Below are 21,528 nucleotides of genomic sequence, written 5' to 3'. Positions count from 1 at the left end.
TGTTTAGTAAATGCTTTTTTTTAGTTAGGATTTTATCAGTTTGGTTTGGTTTGGTTTGTTTTGGTTTCGAATCTTTGTGTTTTGACTTTTAAGAGTATTTTCGTCCCAAGTCAAGTTTGTTTCTACTCTCAACCAGTTTTTTGTTTTGGTGTAATAAGTAAATGGCAAACCTGTTTTATGTGGAATTTTGATGAAATGGGTAAGAAAAAATATGATGTTACACTCGATTTCTATCACCAGATGAGGTTTTTGTTTTTTTATATTCAGTACTCATTTTCTTACTAATTGGGACTAGATCAAGTCTGGCATTAGAGAATTTTTGGACAATTTTAACCAACTTAAATTACCTGATCCGGTAGATCGTTTTGTCTAAGATCTAATATGTATTCGTTGAAACTAAATTAAACTATCTCAAACGGTATTTTTCCTTTTGGAGGTTATTCAACTAGACAAAAATATTAATCAATTTGTTAGGAAGATTTCTCTGTTACGATTTAAATATTTAACTAATTCGCGAGATTTTTGCCACAAATCACCATGTAAAATTTTGCTAGATTCTGACATCATTTTGTTTAGTTTGCACCCTTTACATCGAGATCATGTAGTCTAAATCCTAAATCAACTCTCTTGATCAATCAAAAATGCCGTTTTTCTTAAACCAGTTTACTCAATTCAGTTTTAAATTGATGAATTTTGGTTCGATTTAATTATTTAGTTTAGTTTTTTTATGTTGTTCCTAATGAGGACCATATGATGCACAAGGCTCTAATTGATCGTCTAAAGGCTATGTAATTGTGTTTGGAGGAATACAATGGAATGACAAGCTAAATTTTGCATGTTTTAAAGATAAGAACTAATTTTTCATCTTTTTACAATAAAACACTTAATCGTTCATGGCTCTTGGTTAACCTTTTGAAGCTCAATTCCTCTCCATGGCATGGTAACTTCTGCTTGTTTCTTCTTCCCTACTTGTCCAGATTACTCAGAACTTCTGAGTCAGAAGCAACTATTATATTTGAAAATGGCAAGGCTACAAGAGTACCGAGTTTTCAATATGTATATACCAAGTTAAAAGAGGGAAATGTTCAAATACATTTCATATTGCACACAGACAAATGTTTTCTTTCTCCCGTCTTTTTTTTCTGGTTTTTTTTACCGTCTAGATTTATTATTTATTACAAATTATGAGAATTGTTACATAGACGATTCTACCACGGATAATTCCTTCCGACCCTTATTAGATCTATGGCAGACGACACATCATTCTCCTTCTCCATGCGCTTGATGGACACCTTCAATATCTTCTCTGCGTAGAATCCTAGGTGAACGGCTATAATTGTACATCGTTGTAGATCTTTTGCACACTTGCCTCCATTAATCTGCAAATCTGCTAATAAATCGCAGTAGCTGAGACTCGAACCCCGACCTCTTGGTGTAGAAGCATTAATAAACCCTTGGTCAACCATTGGGCATATATTTATATATAGTATATCGTCATTTATCAACACAAAAATTTACATACATATAAAACATCCGTGAAATTTGTAAATTTTACATTTTAGTAAGTATTAACTAGTATAAAATATGGAACTCTTACATTTATTCACTAGGAAAAAGAGAAAATTTCCATTTATTGCTACTTATTGATCTTCATACCATCATGTATTTAAATTCTGTACACAAGCTAGGTAAATTAAAACTATCACCAAAGCTTAGTCATATTTGACCCAACAACAAGTGAAGTCTAACATATTTTTATTATCGGAACAAAGCCAAGACCACGAGAGTGAATGCAATTCTCTCTAGTTTGTTCTAGAAACAATAAATAATTTATGTTGCAAAAAAAACAAAAATTACCAAAAACAATCTCTAGTTCCAACAAAGAGGATAGTTTGTGAATAAAGCACCAAAATGCAAAATCCAAATCAAACTTAGCTCCCTCAACAACTAAACAAGAAGCCCAAATGTAAGAAAATTAAAGTTTTAACTCTGCTAGTTCTTCTCTTTAACCTTGAGGAACATGTACCAAATTGGGAATAAATGTAGAATGCGAAGGTCAAGGATCAACCACATTATCTATCTAAGTTTTACTGGTCAGCTTATTTTCCCTGAAAACATAGATCCAAGCCCGACCAGTTTCATCGCAAGAGCACACTACGGGTCTTTTATCTTCGATGAAGTAACTTGGCTTAGAGTATTTTCGGTCTACTAAATCCGGCAAGTAAGGATTTGACAGTTTCATGAACTTTAGGTGACAGTCTCAACTTTCCACCCTAAACTTTTAGCCACTTGAAAAACCACCATAAACAATTTTAATCTCGATAAAACTACATGTACTTTCAGATTTGTTTTTAAAACTACACCTCCAATTGAACCGACCAGTTAACCAAAAATTATATATCCGGTTTGACTTAACCAAAATTTAACCGAACTTATTCGATTTCGACTCTATTTTAACCCAATTTAGACTCAAAAAATATATTCTCTAGAAGAAAAATACTTTTTATTTATTTTTGATAAAAACTTAAAAAAAATAAATTAATTTTACCAAAATAAAAAAATAAAAAAATACCACACAAAATTATATAATAAAATTTTAGTATATATTTTGGTAATAAACAAAATATACCGCAAAACAATATAACAAAATAGACAATAAATTCCTTTTATAAATACAATGGTGTTATATATATATATATAAATGTATATGGTATATACTCTAAATTTAATAATTCAAAGGTCATTTTCTTTTTTAAAACACCATAATCATATATAAATATATATATATATATATATACATATATAACTCATCTTGAAATATATAAAAAGAAAACTGAATCTATAAAGAAAAATGAATTTATAAATACCATAATATATACTTTGATTATGGTGTTTACGGATATATATAAAAATAAATTTGGCATATATTTTGAATTTCATTACATATATAAAGTTCAAAGGTCAAATATTATGATTTCAAGAAAATGAATATTTTGTTTAAAATAAAGACATAGCTTTATATTTATAAAAAATATAAATGATTGCCAAAAGGAAAATGTATATGTTTGTATATTATCAAAATTTTATAACAAAATGTAGCTCAAAATATAATTTGGGGTATATTTTGTCATAATAATTTTTGCTAAAATTAAGTTATAATTTAATATTTTTAATTGTTTATCACAAATAAAAATTAATAAAAATAATTTTACTTCTTAATAAGATAATTTATTTACATTTTGTTTGGGTCAAAATTAGGCTAAAATAGAGTCAAAATCGGATTAATTTCGGTTAAATTATGGGTAAGTCAAACCGGATGTATAATTATCGGTTAACTGGTCTGTTCAATTGGAGACGTAGTTTTAAGAACAAATCCGAAAGTACATGTAGTTTTATCGAGATTAAAATTGTTTATGCTGGTTTTTCAAGTGGTTAAAAGTTTATGGTGGAAAGTTGAGACTCCAACTAGTATAGGGTTAAAAATTCAGGCAACCCAATTATTATTAATCTTGTACTTGCTCACCCAGACCTCAATCTTCTTTGTTGCATGGCATTGATTTAACAATGAAAATTGATCCCCCTCATAAACCCTGAGTACAAGAGCATCCTTACGATAGTCTATCGTTCCACATGGTAGATGACAAAATCTGAAAAAGAATTCCCTGGAGGAATTGAATTTATATAGGGCAGGTGTACATGGGATCAGTCTTGTCATCAAAAATAATACACAACTTGTGGTGAGTACTTCAATTCAGCCGTTTTTCCTTCCTGACTATTACACTACCAGATACTGACTTGAGGTATTTCCAAGCATTGGAGGCAAAGTCATGCATTGTCCACAAGGTCTTTGTGGGATGTTCCTTCAGACGACAACCAGCAATGATCTTGTAACTCCCCTTATTGTTGTATCCTATGCCATAGGATTCCATTGAGTTTGGTGTAAATCTTGCTCGATCTATCCACTCTGTCTCAAGCATGGGTTCCAAACCACAGCTCCTTTCTCCATGCAACGTAGCAATCAATCTACCATGTTTTTAGGTATCTGGGATTCTAAACCAGGAATATCTAAGGTTAATTCATATATTTCTATCTTCGGATGAATGCTTACCGAATAAATCTTGAATTTGGTTGTTAAGATGAATCGATACGTTGTCTTGTGGTTGTTGATGAACGTCTTGTCGTTGAAGAGAGCGTTCCATTGTTTTGATACGGTTCTTAAGGGAACAAGAGAGTAATTGGTGGTACACGACCAAGTGTTGTTAACTCAATTGGTAAAGACCCTAGGCGAAGCTTAGAGGTCGCCGGTTCGAGTGATGCTTGGGACGAAACTAATAATACATGATGTGGTTTCGGGCCTGGGGAGATTACGAGCTTCGACCCAGAACCTCCTGAATTTCAAAAAAAAAAAGGAAAAAAAAATTGGTAGTACACAAGAAAGTATTAAACTTCTCCCAGTTAGGGATAATTCTAGTTGATTGTTCATTACGTTAGCACGTATATCTTGTTTGTATATAAAACCAAAAACAGAAAACTTCCAAATATCTAAATTTGTTACCTTAGATATTACTTATTTACATCTTCGTTTCTAATTTTACATTTTTAACTTTTATCTAGGTACTAAACCTTGCTATAGCACGAGGTGATTAATGTAATTGACTTTGTGTGTAGATTAGTTGGAAAATAGTAGAATCAAGAATTTTATTCCGGAAGATGTTACATGAGTTTAAAAGTTAAAATATCCGCCAAGAAATTAAGTGGGTGCAAAATGTAAATAAATGGGAATCGAACCTGCTATCTTCAGCACTTAGTGGAGGCAATCTCTACCATTTTGCTACTTTAACTATATTGTTTAAGCTAAAAACTTTAATTAGTTATATATTACTGGTGGTAACTGCCCCTACAAACTATAATGTGGGTCCGCCCCTGTTTATAACATCGTAGGTTATAAATAAATTATTTGATATATATTTATAACATGAATTCATACCAGTTGGATATTTAGTTTTGTTTTTGGTTTGGTTTCATTCTGGTTTACTAGCATTACTATATATACATTTTTGCAGTCATTTTGTGAAATAAATCCTGTAATCGAGATTTATTTACAATGGCTGCCATTGAAATTTAATGTTTGTTTTTGATAATTAGAAAGAAAATCTTCGAATTAAATATTTGACATTTAACAATCTTCCCAAAATCTCTCCACATTAACTACACGATTATTTACTAAAATAAAACTTCCAAAATATTTAATACTCCCTATGTTTCTAATTAAGTGTAGTTTAAAGGTTTTTTATTTTTTTCAATATAAGTGTTATTTTCACTTTTCTATACAAAAATTAAATGTATTTAATAGTTTTTAATCAATTATATTTTATCTCATATTTTTTTATTGGTTGGATTAGTTGTAATTAATGATGCATTTATAGGAAATAGATAAATTAAATGAAATTTGTATGTTTTCTTAATTTGTGTGTAAAAACCTTAAACTACAAATATTTAGAAACAGAGGGAGTATCATTTAATTACTACAAAATTATCATTTTTGATATTGCTTTTCTCCATGACTATAACAATTCAATTATAATCATCAAAGCGCAGAGATATAATTTGATAGCATTTAATTACTACAAAATTACAAAATCTATAGACAATGATTTATAAACATATCATAAATAAGATCAACGTTAATAAAATAAATGTTTTTTTTACGGGACGGGTTTGGCAGGACGTTACTTAATAACATTTGTAAACTATAAAATAAAATATTTTATAGATAAATACAATTTGTAAACTTTTATATATAATAACTTTAAAAAACAAATTGTTCCCGGTGTATCGCGGGTTAAAATCTAGTTCAAATAATAATGGTTCATTTTTATTAAAATTAGGAATGATCCAGCGGTCGGACCGTGTTCCAACTCAACCGGATTGGTCCTCGTTAAATTTCTATTAAACTTGTGAGCTATCAAATTGGATTAAAACAGTCGAAAAATCATTAAACCCGCTTGAGTGAAATAAAAATATTTAGGAGTCGGCGTAGTTCCCGTTCCATGTCCCATTTTTTCCTACTCTCGTTCTCAAAATCATAATCATGACGCATAATGTAATGCATTCCCAATATATATGATATATTCTCGACGCATAATGTAATGCATTTACAAAATGTTTTGGTAGCAAAAAATGAACAAAAAGGGTTACAGTGAGTATTATTTTAGAATTCATTGGATTATTATGCATTTGTTGGAGGTCGATAATAAAGATGCAAAAATAGATAAGTTAGAGGGTTTTATAACAAAATTTGATTTGATATGTGTAACAATCATAAATTTGGCACGTCTCATGATCATGTGAGTTAACAATTTTGAAAAATCAACTTTATTAGAGTTTAACCCGCGGTACACCGCGAGGCTATATTTTTAACAAAAATATAATGTTATTTTTTAAAAAGACTAACTGAAGATATATATTAATTTGTATTTTCAAATGTAGATATCAATCTCTGTATTATTTAGTATATGATTACTATTGTTTAGGTTTCAATTTTTGAAGTATAGGTACGAAAACACATATTTTTTAAGTAACGATGTATCGTGGATTTTAAAATTTTGAATATTTTATCCGCAGTATACCGTGAGTCTATTTTTTATAGCTAAAAAATTTAAATTTCAAGTTATATTCGTTTTGTTAAAATTGTATGGTTTTTTGTGTTTAAGATTGTACAATTGTATTTTAATTGTAAATTTTAAGATTTCATTCTTGATATACCTTTCTTCATTAATATCGATCAAAACCTGTCATCCTATATAAACCTGTCTATATTATCTCGTTAGCTAAATATTAGTATTATAAAATCAAAGAAAATAAATTATTATTGTTATAAATACAATAATTTTAAGATCTCACCCGTGTTATACCGTTTCTTGAATGATTTTAAATTTCTACTACTAATATAGATTTTAAATTTATCATATAAAGTATATGATTTCAAGTTTTTATGTTTTTTTTTATTTAAATAAAGCAATGGCTTAAATAATGATATATATAGTTTTTTCTGTATGTTTATATGATTTTTTATGTGAATATTTTCATTATTATAAATTAGTATTTTTATTGCTATGCAAAATGTTAATATAAATATTTTCTATAAATTGGGTTTATGCATATTTTATGGTGTAAAATTCACGGAATTGTATTTTTGAAGATATACGGAAAGATTGTGTAGAGATTTTTAGAAATAAATTAGGAAAGATATTGTTTGGTTAATATCTTTTTAAATTTTGTAACACTAAATAATAAATGCCAATGGCAGCCATTGTAAATTATTTCCAACTCCATGATTTATTTGACAAAATGGCTGCAAAAACGTATATGTAGATATAAATATTTGGCACATATATTAGATTATGTTCAATGTTTTCAAGCCTGATCTCAACTGCTCTGTCCAACCGGTTAATCCGCTATCTCAAAACTTCTCTGGTTTAAATTTAGTGTTAACAAGTCATGGAGACCCTCATTGTATAGAAGTTTTACAAACCAAACCTTTAGGATTCAAATAATTTTACGAAGAAAATATTATAAATCGATTTATTTGTTTAAATTTAGAAATATAAACCGATGATTGATTAATTATGTGAAGCCGTTTTACTTTTATTTTCTCTTTGTAGTCAATATTTCTTAGTTAATGTTACGTGTTTCACACATGGAGTTTCAACTTTATTAAATTTATAAAACGGCTAATCAAATACCTAATTAAAATATTCAAAGATGTTAAATTAAAATAATTAATATGACAGTTTCACATTTCAATCCATATAAATAAGCAAGAATTTTTATTGTTATTCATCACTCAAAAACAAACAAAGCATTAAGCATATAGTTGCTATACTAAGACTTTTTACTCAATTTTTCATTATGTCTATCAAAAATGTGTTTTCACTTCTAGCGGTTCTATGTATCATAGTTTCTGTAAATGCTCAATTGCCTCAGTTTCCGGCTCAACTTCCTTTTCCGTTTCTGTTCCAACTGATTCCTGTATTACCTGATATAACAAAATGTTTCTCATCCGTGATGGATATTCCTGGATGCATTGCAGAGATTTCTCAATCCATTTTCACTCGAAAGTTCGGTAATTTAGGTCCGGCTTGTTGCGAAGCATTTGTGGACGCCGATAATTGCATACCGAAAATTCCATTAATTCCGTTTTTTCCTTCGATGCTAAAGGAACAATGTTCAAGAGTTGCCGGTGCAACTCCTCCCATACCAAAATAGTGTTTTAACTTATTTTTAAAATAGATAACTTTTTCAACTTATTTTTTTTAAATTTTAGCTTACGTTACATGTAATAATAATAATTAAAAAAAGAAGAAGATATTAATAACATTTGAGAAGTTTCATTTGGGTTCCATGTTTATTCATTCTTCAATTCTTATGAATAACATCTTGAAACATCGACTCCATAATTGAATTTAGTCTTATAATGTAACAGAACTTCAAATTGTTTTCATAAATCTTTAAAATATGTGATAACACAAAATTTGAGAGTATAATTTTATTAGATAAGACTCGTCTAAATATGCTGGTGTGAGAAATGTTGTGATGATATAAAAATTCTAAATAGTAATCGGTATTTTTCAAAAGAATATTTCAATTATATACATTTTATATACCATGCCTTTACTAATTATATATAATACGAGATTTCTCAGAGTATAAAGAAAAATAAAACAAGGAAAACATACAACATCTATAAAAAGACGCACCAAACAAAGCCTCTCACTGAATTTTGTAGTAAACGAATTGAACTCTGTAATTGAGAAAAAAATGAAATGAAATAAAATTAAGAAATAAAAAGAGAGATATATTTAAGTTACAAAATTAGAAAATATTATATCACGTATTAATATTTTTCTAAAACAAAATAGGGAACTTTTACTTCTGTTGTGAATATATAAATGATTTTTATTAGAATTTGTTCAATATTTTAATATATTAAATAAAACATTTGTATATATGAACTATTTTTTTTTACTTGTGTATATATCCGATGGGGTTATGAAATGTTTCTATATTTTGTTTTTTAAAAATATAGGGTTTTGTGCAAAACACCCATCTAACTCATCTAGTTTTTTAATTTTACCCTATATCTCTAATAAACACATATTAATCCTATGAAGTCTAAAATAATACGCAATATGACCCTTATACGTATATTGTAAACTTTTTTACACTCCCATAGATTAGATTTTTAAAATTTTGAAGGTCGAGTTAAGCTTTTTTCGAGAAGGCTTCGATTTAACATATTAAATATCAATATTTTACAAAATATTGTTGTAGATAAAAATGACGAAAAGGGGTTATATTGCGTATGATTTTAGGTTTTATCTGATAATTATGCATTTTTTGGAGGTGGAGAATAAAGATGCAAAATAGATGAGTTAGAGGGTTTTTGTTTGCACAAAACCCTAAAAATAACAAAATTTGATTTGATATGTGTGGATATTTCACTAATAAATTTGACACGAGTCATGATCACGTGAGTTAACAATTTTCAAAACCCAAATTTATGTAGATATTTGGCACATATATTGGATTATGTTCATTCTTTTCATGCCCGATCCGAACTGCTATTTCCAACCGTTTAACCCGCTATCCAGAAACTCTTCACCTTTAAGTTTAGTGTTAACAAGTCATGGAGAAACTCATTGTATAGAAGTTTTACAAACCAAACCTTTAGATTAATTCAAATAATTTCACGAAGAAAATATTATAAATCGATTTATTTGTTTAAATTTGTAGATATAAACCGATGATTGATTAATTATGTGAAGCCGTTTTACTTTTATTTTCTCTTAGTAGTCAATATTTCTTAGTTAATGTTACTTGTTTCACACATGGAGTTTCAACTTTATTAAATTTATAAAACGGCTAATCAAATACCTAATTAAAGTATTCAAAGATGTTAAATTAAAAAAATTAATATGACAGTTTCACATTTCAATCCATATAAATAAGCAAGGATTTTATTGTTATTCATCAATCAAAAACAAACAAAGCATTAAGCATATTGTTGCAATACTAAGACTTTTTACTCAATTTCTCATTATGTCTATCAAAAATGTGTTTTCACTTCTAGCGGTTCTATGTATCATAGTTTCTGTAAATGCTCAATTGCCTCAGTTTCCGGCTCAACTTCCTTTTCCGTTTCCGTTCCAACTGATTCCTGGATTACCTGATATAACTAAATGTTTCTCATCCGTGATGGATATTCCTGAATGCATTGCAGAGATTTCTCAATCCATTTTTACTGGAAAGTTTGGTAATTTAAGTCCGGCTTGTTGCAAAGCATTTTTGGACGCCGATAATTGCATACCGAAAATTCCATTCATTCCGTTTTTTCCTCCGATGCTAAAGGAACAATGTTCAAGAGTTGCCGGTGCAACTCCTCCCATACCAAAATAGTGTTTTAACTTATTTTTAAAATAGATAACTTTTTCAACTTATTTCTGTTAAAATTTTAGCTTACGTTACATGTTATAATAATAATTAAGAAAAAGAAGAAGATATAGTAATAACATTTGAGAAGTTGCATTTGGGTTCCATGTTTATTCATTCTTCAATTCTAATAAATAACACCTTGAAACATCGAGTCCATAATTGAATTTAGTCTTACAATGTTACAGAACTTCAAAATCTGAGAGTGGTTTATAATTTTATTAGATAAGACTCGTCTAAATATGCTGGTGTGAGAAATGTTGTGATGATATAAAAATTCTAAATAGTAATCGGTATTTTTCAAAAGAATATTTCAATTATATACATTCTATATACCATGTCTTTACTAATTATATATAATACGAGATTTCTCAAAGTATAAAGAAAGATAAGACAAGGAAAACATACACCATCTATAAAAAGACGCACCAAACAGAGCCTCTCATTGAATTTTGTGGTAAACGAATTGAACTCTGTAATTGAGGAAAAAATGAAATGAAATAAAATTAAGAAATAAAAAGAGAGACATATTTAAGTTACGAAATTAGAAAATATTAAATCACGTATTAATATTTTTCTAAAACAAAATAGGGAACTTTTACTTCTGTTTTGAATATATAAACGATTTTTAATAGAATTTGTTCAATATTTTAATATAGTAAATAAAAAAATTGTATATATGAATGATTTTTTTTACTTGTGTATATATCCGATGGGGTTATGAAATTTTTCTATATTTTGTTTTTTAAAAATATAGGGTTTTGTGCAAAACACCCATCTAACTCTTATAGTTTTGCAATTTTACCCTATATCTCTAACAAACACATATTAATCCTATGAAGTCTAAAATAATACACAATATGACCCTTATATATATATTGTAAACGTTTTTACACTCATAAAGATTAGATTTTTAAAATTTCGAAGGTCGAGTTGAACTTTTCGTCGAAAAGGCTTCGATTAAATATATTAAATATAAATATCTTACAAAATATTGTCGTAGAAAAAAATGACAAAAAAGGGGTTACATTGCGTATTATTTTAGAGTTCATCGGATAATTATGCATTTTTTGGAGGTGGAGAATAAAGATGCAAAAATAGATGAGTTAGAGGGTTTTTGTTTGCACAAAATCCTAAAAATAACAAAATTTGATTTGATATGTTTGGATATTTCACTAATAAATTTGACACGTGTCACGATCACGTGAGTTAACAATTTTGAAAACCCAACTTTATGTAGATATTTAGCACATATATTGGATTATGTTCATCGTTTTCATACCCGATCCGAACTGCTCTTTCCAACCGTTTAACCCGCTATCCAGAAACTCTTCTCCTCTAAGTTTAGTGTTAACAAGTCATGGAGAACCTCATCGTATAGAAGTTTTACAAACCAAACCTTTAGATTGATTCAAATAATTTCACGAAGAAAATATTATAAATCGATTTATTTGTTTAAATTTGGAGATATGAACCGATGATTGATTAATTATGTGAAGCTATATTACTTTTATTTTCTCTTTGTAGTCAATATTTCTTAGTTAATGTTACGTGTTTCACACATGGAGTTTCAACTTTATTAAATTTATAAAAACGGCTAATCAAATACCTAATTAAAGTATTCAAAGATGTTAAATTAAAAAAATTAATATGACAGTTTCACATTTCAATCCATATAAATAAGCAAGGATTTTATTGTTATTCATCAATCAAAAACAAACAAAGCATTAAGCATATTGTTGCAATACTAAGACTTTTTACTCAATTTCTCATTATGTCTATCAAAAATGTGTTTTCACTTCTAGCGGTTCTATGTATCATAGTTTCTGTAAATGCTCAATTGCCTCAGTTTCCGGCTCAACTTCCTTTTCCGTTTCCGTTCCAACTGATTCCTGGATTACCTGATATAACTAAATGTTTCTCATCCGTGATGGATATTCCTGAATGCATTGCAGAGATTTCTCAATCCATTTTTACTGGAAAGTTTGGTAATTTAAGTCCGGCTTGTTGCAAAGCATTTTTGGACGCCGATAATTGCATACCGAATTCATTCCGTTTTTTCCTCCGATGCTAAAGGAACAATGTTCAAGAGTTGCCGGTGCAACTCCTCCCATACCAAAATAGTGTTTTAACTTATTTTTAAAATAGATAACTTTTTCAACTTATTTCTGTTAAAATTTTAGCTTACGTTACATGTTATAATAATAATTAAGAAAAAGAAGAAGATATAGTAATAACATTTGAGAAGTTGCATTTGGGTTCCATGTTTATTCATTCTTCAATTCTAATAAATAACACCTTGAAACATCGAGTCCATAATTGAATTTAGTCTTACAATGTTACAGAACTTCAAATTGTTTCCATAAATCTTTAAAATATGTCATAACACAAAATCTGAGAGTGGTTTATAATTTTATTAGATAAGACTCGTATAAATATGCTGGTGTGAGAAATGTTGTGATGATATAAAAATTCTAAATAGTAATCGGTATTTTTCAAAAGAATATTTCAATTATATACATTCTATATACCATGCCTTTACTAATTATATATAATACGAGATTTCTCAAAGTATAAAGAAAGATAAGACAAGGAAAACATACACCATCTATAAAAAGACGCACCAAACAGAGCCTCTCATTGAATTTTGTGGTAAACGAATTGAACTCTGTAATTGAGGAAAAAATGAAATGAAATAAAATTAAGAAATAAAAAGAGAGACATATTTAAGTTACGAAATTAGAAAATATTAAATCACGTATTAATATTTTTCTAAAACAAAATAGGGAACTTTTACTTCTGTTTTGAATATATAAACGATTTTTAATAGAATTTGTTCAATATTTTAATATAGTAAATAAAAAAATTGTATATATGAATGATTTTTTTTACTTGTGTATATATCCGATGGGGTTATGAAATTTTTCTATATTTTGTTTTTTAAAAATATAGGGTTTTGTGCAAAACACCCATCTAACTCTTATAGTTTTGCAATTTTACCCTATATCTCTAACAAACACATATTAATCCTATGAAGTCTAAAATAATACACAATATGACCCTTATATATATATTGTAAACGTTTTTACACTCATAAAGATTAGATTTTTAAAATTTCGAAGGTCGAGTTGAACTTTTCGTCGAAAAGGCTTCGATTAAATATATTAAATATAAATATCTTACAAAATATTGTCGTAGAAAAAAATGACAAAAAAGGGGTTATATTGCGTATTATTTTAGAGTTCATCGGATAATTATGCATTTTTTGGAGGTGGAGAATAAAGATGCAAAAATAGATGAGTTAGAGGGTTTTTGTTTGCACAAAATCCTAAAAATAACAAAATTTGATTTGATATGTTTGGATATTTCACTAATAAATTTGACACGTGTCACGATCACGTGAGTTAACAATTTTGAAACCCAACTTTATGTAGATATTTAGCACATATATTGGATTATGTTCATCGTTTTCATACCCGATCCGAACTGCTCTTTCCAACCGTTTAACCCGCTATCCAGAAACTCTTCTCCTCTAAGTTTAGTGTTAACAAGTCATGGAGAACCTCATCGTATAGAAGTTTTACAAACCAAACCTTTAGATTGATTCAAATAATTTCACGAAGAAAATATTATAAATCGATTTATTTGTTTAAATTTGGAGATATGAACCGATGATTGATTAATTATGTGAAGCTATATTACTTTTATTTTCTCTTTGTAGTCAATATTTCTTAGTTAATGTTACGTGTTTCACACATGGAGTTTCAACTTTATTAAATTTATAAAACGGCTAATCAAATACCTAATTAAAGTATTCAAAGATGTTAAATTAAAAAAATTAATATGACAGTTTCACATTTCAATCCATATAAATAAGCAAGGATTTTATTGTTATTTATCAATCAAAAACAAACAAAGTATTAAGCATATAGTTGCTATACTAAGACTTTTTACTCAATTTCTCATTATGTTTATCAAAAATGTGTTTTCAGTTCTAGCGGTTCTATGTATCATAGTTTCTGTAAATGCTCAATTGCCTCAGTATCCGGCTCAACTTCCTTTTCCGTTTCCGTTCCAACTGATTCCTGGATTACCTGATATAACAAAATGTTTCTCATCCGTGATGGATATTCCTGGATGCATTGCAGAGATTTCTCAATCTATTTTCACTGGAAAGTTCGGTAATTTAGGTCCGGCTTGTTGCAAAGCATTTTTGGACACCGATAATTGCATACCGAAAATTCCATTCATTCCATTTTTTCCTCCGATGCTAAAGGAACAATGTTCAAGAGTTGCCGGTGCAACTCCTCCCATACCAAAATAGTGTTTTATCTTATTTTTAAAATAGATAACTTTTTCAACTTATTTTTTAAAAATTTTAGCTTACGTTACATGTTATAATAATAATTAAAAAAGAAAAAGATATAGTAATAACATTTGAGAAGTTGCATTTGGGTTCCATGTTTATACATTTTTCATTCTAATGAATAACACTTTGAAACATCAAGTCCATAATTGAATTTAGTCTTACAATGTTACAAACGTTCAAATTGTTTCCATAAATCTTTGAAATATGTCATAACACAAAATCTGAGAGTGGTTTATAATTTTATTAGATAAGACTCGTCCAAATATGCTGGTGTGAGAAATGTAGTGATGATATAAAAATTCTAAATAGTAATCGGTATTTTTCAAAAGAATATTTCAATTATATACATGGTATATACCATGCCTTTACTAATTATATATAATACGAGATTTCTCAAAGTATAAAGAAAGATAAGACAAGGATAACATACACCATCTATAAAAAGACGCACCAAACAGAGCCTCTCACTAAATTTTGTGGTAAACGAATTGAACTCTGTAATTGAGGAAAAACTAAAATGAAATAAAATTAAGAAATAAAAAGAGAGACATATTTAAGTTACAAAATTAGAAAATATTAAATCACGTATTAATATTTTTCTAAAACAAAATAGGGAACTTTTACTTCTGTTTTGAATATATAAACGATTTTTAATAGAATTTGTTCAATATTTTAATATAGTAAATAAAAAAATTGTATATATGAATGATTTTTTTACTTGTGTATATATCCGATGGGGTTATGAAATTTTTCTATATTTTGTTTTTAAAAAATATAGGGTTTTGTGCAAAACACACATCTAACTCATATAGTTTTGCAATTTTACTATATATCTCTAACAAACACATATTAATCCTATGAAGTCTAAAATAATATACAATATGACCCTTATATATATTGTAAACGTTTTTACACTCATAAAGATTAGATTTTTAAAATTTCAAAGGTCGAGTTGAACTTTTCGTCGAAAAGGCTTCGATTAAATATATTAAAATATTAATATCTTACAAAATATTGTCGTAGAAAAAAACGACAAAAAGGGGTTACATTGCGTATTATTTTAGAGTTCATTGGATAATTATGCATTTTTTGGAGGTGGAGAATAAAGATGCAAAAATAGATGAGTTAGAGGGTTTTTGTTTGCACAAAATCCTAAAAATAACAAAATTTGATTTGATATGTTTGGATATTTCACTAATAAATTTGACACGTGTCACGATCACATGAGTTAACAATTTTGAAAACCCAACTTTATGTAGATATTTAGCACATATATTGGATTATGTTCATTGTTTTCATAACCGATCCGAACTGCTCTTTCCAACCGTTTAACCCGCTATCCAGAAACTCTTCTCCTCTAAGTTTAGTGTTAACAAGTCATGGAGAACCTCATCGTATAGAAGTTTTACAAACCAAACCTTTAGATTGATTCAAATAATTTCACGAAGAAAATATTATAAATCGATTTATTTGTTTAAATTTGGAGATATAAACCGATGATTGATTAATTATGTGAAGCTATATTACTTTTATTTTCTCTTTGTAGTCAATATTTCTTAGTTAATGTTACGTGTTTCACACATGGAGTTTCAACTTTATTAAATTTATAAAACGGCTAATCAAATACCTAATTAAAATATTCAAAGATGTTAAATTAAAAAAATTAATATGACAGTTTCACATTTCAATCCATATAAATAAGCAAGGATTTTATTGTTATTTATCAATCAAAAACAAACAAAGTATTAAGCATATAGTTGCTATACTAAGACTTTTTACTCAATTTCTCATTATGTTTATCAAAAATGTGTTTTCACTTCTAGCGGTTCTATGTATCATAGTTTCTGTAAATGCTCAATTGCCTCAGTTTCCGGCTCAACTTCCTTTTTCTGTTTCCGTTCCAACTGATTCCTGGATTACCTGATATAACAAAATGTTTCTCATCCGTGATGGATATTCCTGGATGCATTGCAGAGATTTCTCAATCTATTTTCACTGGAAAGTTCGGTAATTTAGGTCCGGCTTGTTGCAAAGCATTTTTGGACACCGATAATTGCAAACCGAAAATTCCATTCATTCCATTTTTTCCTCCGATGCTAAAGGAACAATGTTCAAGAGTTGCCGGTGCAACTCCTCCCATACCAAAATAGTGTTTTATCTTATTTTTAAAATAGATAACTTTTTCAACTTATTTTTTAAAAATTTTAGCTTACGTTACATGTTATAATAATAATTAAAAAAGAAAAAGATATAGTAATAACATTTGAGAAGTTGCATTTGGGTTCCATGTTTATACATTTTTCATTCTAATGAATAACACCTTGAAACATCAAGTCCATAATTGAATTTAGTCTTACAATGTTACAAACCTTCAAATTGTTTCCATAAATCTTTGAAATATGTCATAACCCTACAAGAAAACCGTCGTTTTGCGAGGGAAGAATTACTCGCTAATCCCTCGCAAACAGCCATACGCGAGGGACTTGCGACGAAATCAAGTTCCTCGCAAATCGCTTCTCGCAAATGGTAAAAAGTCGCAATTCCCTCGCAAATTTTGCGAGGAACTGTTTTCCTCGCAAATTTTGCGAGGAACTGTTTTCCTCGCAAAACACACGCAACACAGTTCTAGTACTTCCCTCGCAATTGTTGCGAGAGATTTGCGATTCTTTTCTTTCTGCCTAGCAAGTCCATCGCAATATTTGCGATGGATTTGCAAGTGCTTTGCAACTGATTTCCTGATATATTAAGGCTTGATTAGTGGTTAATTAGACTCTAATTATCTGGTTAATTAGTTGTTGATTAGAGATTATTTTTGATTCTTAAATAAAGACACAAGAAGAAGAAGAAGAAGCTGAAATTATCATTATCTAAAATGTATACTACAATGCCAATATTTGAAACCATGTTCTAAAAAGATTACAAGGAAAAAAGAGAAAGACAATGTTCTCAAAATACTGATGATGGAGAGGATCCTGTTGCAAGGTTAGCTAGGGCAGCAGCAGCAGCTGTCTCCTCATTGGCTTGCTGTTCTGGAGCTGTAGCTACAGGTGGTTCATTTGCGCTAACCGGTCTTGTCTGTGTCGAGGAACCTCGTCGAAGAATGGCAGCTAAAGCTGGATCTTTCTCAGCAAGATAGTCAAAGAGGATATCAAAGCTGTTGATCTTCTCAGCCTGATTTTGAATGCAAGCTTCAGCGGCAGCCAGCTTCGCAGAAAGTATAACCGGATCATCACTAGGAAGTGTTGGACCACTATGAGCTGAGGATGCTTCAAACTGCAGAGATCCAAGACCATAAATCCTTCCTTTCTTTCTCGGAGCAACCTGCAAAGGTCACAAAAACTCACAAGGACACAACAGAAAACAAGTGAGAAAACAAGTTCAACACAAGACAAAAGAATTCAAACACAATAAGCTGTCAAGATTTCAGACAACACAATAAGTTGTCAATAAGATTTCAGACAACACAATAAGTTGTCAATAAGATTTCAGACAACACAATAAGATTTCAGACACAACTAGACAACGCTAACAGTGATTATTAAGTAGACAACACAACCACACTTGCAATAGAAAGCAATTCAAACACAACACTACACAAAGTATAATGAATAAGCTGTCAAGATTTCAGACAACACAATAAGCTGTCAATAAGATTTCAGACAACACAATCAGATTTCAGACAACACAATCAGATTTCAGACACAACTAGACAACGCTAACAGTGATTATCAAGTAGACAACGCTAACAGTGATTATCAAGTAGACAACAGAAAGAGCACATAAAATTTACCTCAGTAAATATCTTGTTTTTGACATGAACAGAAAGTCCACCTGATCCAGTGCTCTCCGGATTGTCCCCTGAACTCATATGAGACTCTTCCTCTTCAATCCTAGATGTTACTTGCTTGTAGATCTCCTCTGACTTCCCATCGATGAAGCTTCCATCCGCTTTTCTGTGTGTCTCATCTAGCAGCTCAAGGAAATCAGGAGTTTTTTCTCCAGTCTTCTCACACTGAAACACAAAGAGATAAACAAGATGTCAGTATGTAATTCTAGATTAAGTAATGGTAAGGAGAGAAGAATACTTATCTTACTCGTTTTCTTGCACGAGCTTTGTATGAGGTCTGGCCTGAACGGTGTTTATAGATGCCTTTGCCATCCGGATCATGATACCTAGCATTTCTGCTGTTGTTACTCTTTTTTTCTGACTTTGGATCTTGCCAAAACAGTACAAGACCTTTCCACACATCAGGATCAATCCATTTTGGCTTGGCTTCATCACCTTTCTCCTTCCAATTTCCCTTCCACCGTGACACTTGATCAGTCATCCTAGACTTTAGCTTTGCTTCAAACTCAACCCTTACTCTTTTGTTAATTGAACGGTCCCAGTTATATACTTGCTACAAAAGAGAAGCTAACATCAGAAATGAAACCATACACAAAACAAGCATAAACATCAAAAGAGCACAAAACTTACCACAAACGTTTCATACCATCGATCGATTGTAGCCTTTGATGTTTGTGACCAATTGGCATGAGGTTCTTTGAAATCTCTTTCAAAGATGCTGCGGACTGTTGCTGCAAATGCAGGGTCATCGTCAAACCTACAAGAAGACCAACCAGCCCACACATAAGGATTTCTATGTCTTTAAACTTCTAAGACATCACAATGCTAAGTACAACCAAGCTGTTCTATTTGTTGAAACTTCTAAGGCACTACAACCTAAGGCACTACAACCTAATTCCATTACGCTCCAAGGCACTACAACCTAAGGCACTACAACCTAATTCCATTACGCTCCAAGGCACTACAAAGTTCTAAGGCACTACAACCTAAGCTGTTCTAGGACAATGAATTTAACCTTACCAGAGAGTTCCCGGAGGACGCTTTGGGTCTAGCCTTGTCAAGCCAGCACGACCAGGACTATCAAGAAGCTCCTCCAGTGTGAGATTGTTGAGACGCTCAGCTTGAGAATCAGAATCATTGACAGAAGGCTGAGTGGTTGGCGTTGGAGGTGATGGTGGATGGCGTGAACCTTGAACCCCTGAAATATTCCCAGCACTGACAGGAGAATTGACATGCAACGGGTCTCCCTGCTGTGACCTATATCGTGCATAAGTATTCTCCGACGACGGCATCTTGCAAAACAAACAAAACCTAGAAGCGATGAAGAAGAAGTTAGATCGGAGAGAAGCAAAAGCAGAAGCAGAACAAATGATTGACAGAGTTTAGATCCGTAAACTAGAACAGATTAGATCTGGAAAACAATGTCAGATCGGAGATGAAGAAGAAGTTAGATCGGAGTGAAGCAGTTAGATCGGAGAAGAAGACGTTACCTTGGAGGCAAAAGAGATCGAGTCGCGACTGCTGCTGGAGAAGAAGAGTCGCGACGGCTGCTGGAGAAGAAGAGTCGCGACGGCTGCTGGAGAAGAAGAGTCGCGACGACTGCAGGAGAAGACGAACCGCAACGGAGAAGAAGAAGAAGTTAGATCGGACGGTGGAAGTTGGAATGGAAAGAAGAAGTTATATCGGAGAAGAAGACGTTACCTTGGAGAAGAAACAGATCGACTCGCGGCTGAACCTGGAGAAGAAGAGTTGCGGCGGCTGCTGGAGAATAAGAGGCGGCGACGTAATCAGATCGAAGAAGAAGAGAGGCGGCGGCGAAGAAAATAGATCGGAGAAGAAGAGAAGCCGGCGACGAGGAAAACAGATCGGAGAAGAAGAGAATCGAAGAAAAAAAATTAGGTTTAGGGTTTGATGCGGCAGGTTTGAGCTCTGCTCAAACTAGGTTATCGAGTATATATAAGAATATATATCCTCGCAAATCCCTCGCAAACCTTGCTAGGAAATTGCGAGGAACCGTCTTTTAAACCAATCAAAATGCAGCTTACATTGCGAGGGAACTGCGAGAACGCCTAGCAAATCCCTCGCAGACCTTGCCAGGAAATTACGAGGAATCGTATTTTAAACCAATCAAAATTCAATAATTATATTTGATTCAGTCTCTCCTATTTCTAGTAAGACCCTCAGCAAAATAAGAACATGACTAAAAATTCTAAATATTTTAGGGTTTAGTGTAAATATTGCGAGGGAACTGCTACGCGTACTAGCAAACACCTCGCAAATTCCTCGCAATGTATAATCAATTTTGAAAAATACAACAATCACTATTCAAAATCATTTGGATTCATTTTTTTAAATCATTAGAACGTTAATTATCTTCATTTGAACCTATTTTATCATCATATAATTCGAATGTGTTTTTTCCCCAAATACATCAATGATGATCTTATGGTTTTCATTAAATATGAATCATGAATGTTTAACATTTTCAAAATGAAATGTTAATATTGAAACCAATACAATATTTTTTTGTTCAAACCATATAATCTACTTGAATTCATATCTATAAATGAAAATCAAAGATTGCAATACACTTTTATGTATTTTAGGGTTTAGGGTAAAGATTTGCGACGTATCTGCTTGGGATTTGCGACGGATAATATCTTTCTTGCGAAACCATCGTACTTCCCTCGCAAATTTGCGAGGAAGTCTTCCCTCGCAAGTTTTGCGACGGAATTGCTACTCGCGTGCGGTACGTAGCAAGTTTCACGCAATACCCTCGCAATAATTGCGAGGAATGCCTTCCCTCGCAACCCTTCCTCGC

At 30.7% G+C, this 21,528-nt stretch overlaps 5 protein-coding genes and 3 pseudogenes across 8 annotated transcripts; 6 read left to right on the top strand and 2 right to left on the bottom strand.

Moving 5' to 3' along the window:
- Positions 1-1,861: 1,861 nt before the first annotated feature.
- AT5G36660 lies at positions 1,862-4,199 on the bottom strand (annotated as a pseudogene; the record flags this gene model as incomplete). The annotated part of the gene is made up of 1 exon: positions 1,862-4,199.
- A 3,712-nt stretch (positions 4,200-7,911) lies between these two features.
- Positions 7,912-8,268, top strand: AT5G36662 (ECA1 gametogenesis related family protein; the record flags this gene model as incomplete). The annotated part of the gene is made up of 1 exon (NM_001085198.1): positions 7,912-8,268. One exon carries the CDS (start codon positions 7,912-7,914, stop codon positions 8,266-8,268), a length of 357 nt encoding a protein of 118 aa, NP_001078667.1.
- A 1,833-nt stretch (positions 8,269-10,101) lies between these two features.
- Positions 10,102-10,458, top strand: AT5G36661 (ECA1 gametogenesis related family protein; the record flags this gene model as incomplete). The annotated part of the gene is made up of 1 exon (NM_001085197.1): positions 10,102-10,458. One exon carries the CDS (start codon positions 10,102-10,104, stop codon positions 10,456-10,458), a length of 357 nt encoding a protein of 118 aa, NP_001078666.1.
- Positions 10,459-12,265: 1,807 nt separating this feature from the next.
- On the top strand, positions 12,266-12,590 carry AT5G36659 (ECA1 gametogenesis related family protein; the record flags this gene model as incomplete). The annotated part of the gene is made up of 1 exon (NM_001085196.2): positions 12,266-12,590. One exon carries the CDS (start codon positions 12,266-12,268, stop codon positions 12,563-12,565), a length of 300 nt encoding a protein of 99 aa, NP_001078665.1. The 3' UTR covers positions 12,566-12,590.
- Positions 12,591-14,458: 1,868 nt separating this feature from the next.
- AT5G36658 (ECA1 gametogenesis related family protein) lies at positions 14,459-14,815 on the top strand (the record flags this gene model as incomplete). Its single annotated transcript, NM_001085195.1, has 1 exon — positions 14,459-14,815. The coding sequence occupies one exon, from the start codon at positions 14,459-14,461 to the stop codon at positions 14,813-14,815; it is 357 nt and encodes a 118-aa protein (NP_001078664.1).
- Positions 14,816-16,710: 1,895 nt separating this feature from the next.
- AT5G36657 (ECA1 gametogenesis related family protein) lies at positions 16,711-17,010 on the top strand (the record flags this gene model as incomplete). The annotated part of the gene is made up of 1 exon (NM_001085194.1): positions 16,711-17,010. One exon carries the CDS (start codon positions 16,711-16,713, stop codon positions 17,008-17,010), a length of 300 nt encoding a protein of 99 aa, NP_001078663.1.
- Positions 17,011-17,806: 796 nt separating this feature from the next.
- On the bottom strand, positions 17,807-19,999 carry AT5G36655 (annotated as a pseudogene; the record flags this gene model as incomplete). The annotated part of the gene is made up of 1 exon: positions 17,807-19,999.
- Positions 20,000-20,142: 143 nt separating this feature from the next.
- Positions 20,143-20,619, top strand: AT5G36650 (annotated as a pseudogene; the record flags this gene model as incomplete). Its single annotated transcript has 1 exon — positions 20,143-20,619.
- Positions 20,620-21,528: the final 909 nt, after the last annotated feature.

This window comes from Arabidopsis thaliana, chromosome 5 (genome assembly GCF_000001735.4).
Source record: "Arabidopsis thaliana chromosome 5, partial sequence".
Lineage (NCBI taxonomy): Eukaryota > Viridiplantae > Streptophyta > Magnoliopsida > Brassicales > Brassicaceae > Arabidopsis > Arabidopsis thaliana.
This window is presented reverse-complemented; position numbering and strand designations above follow the sequence as displayed.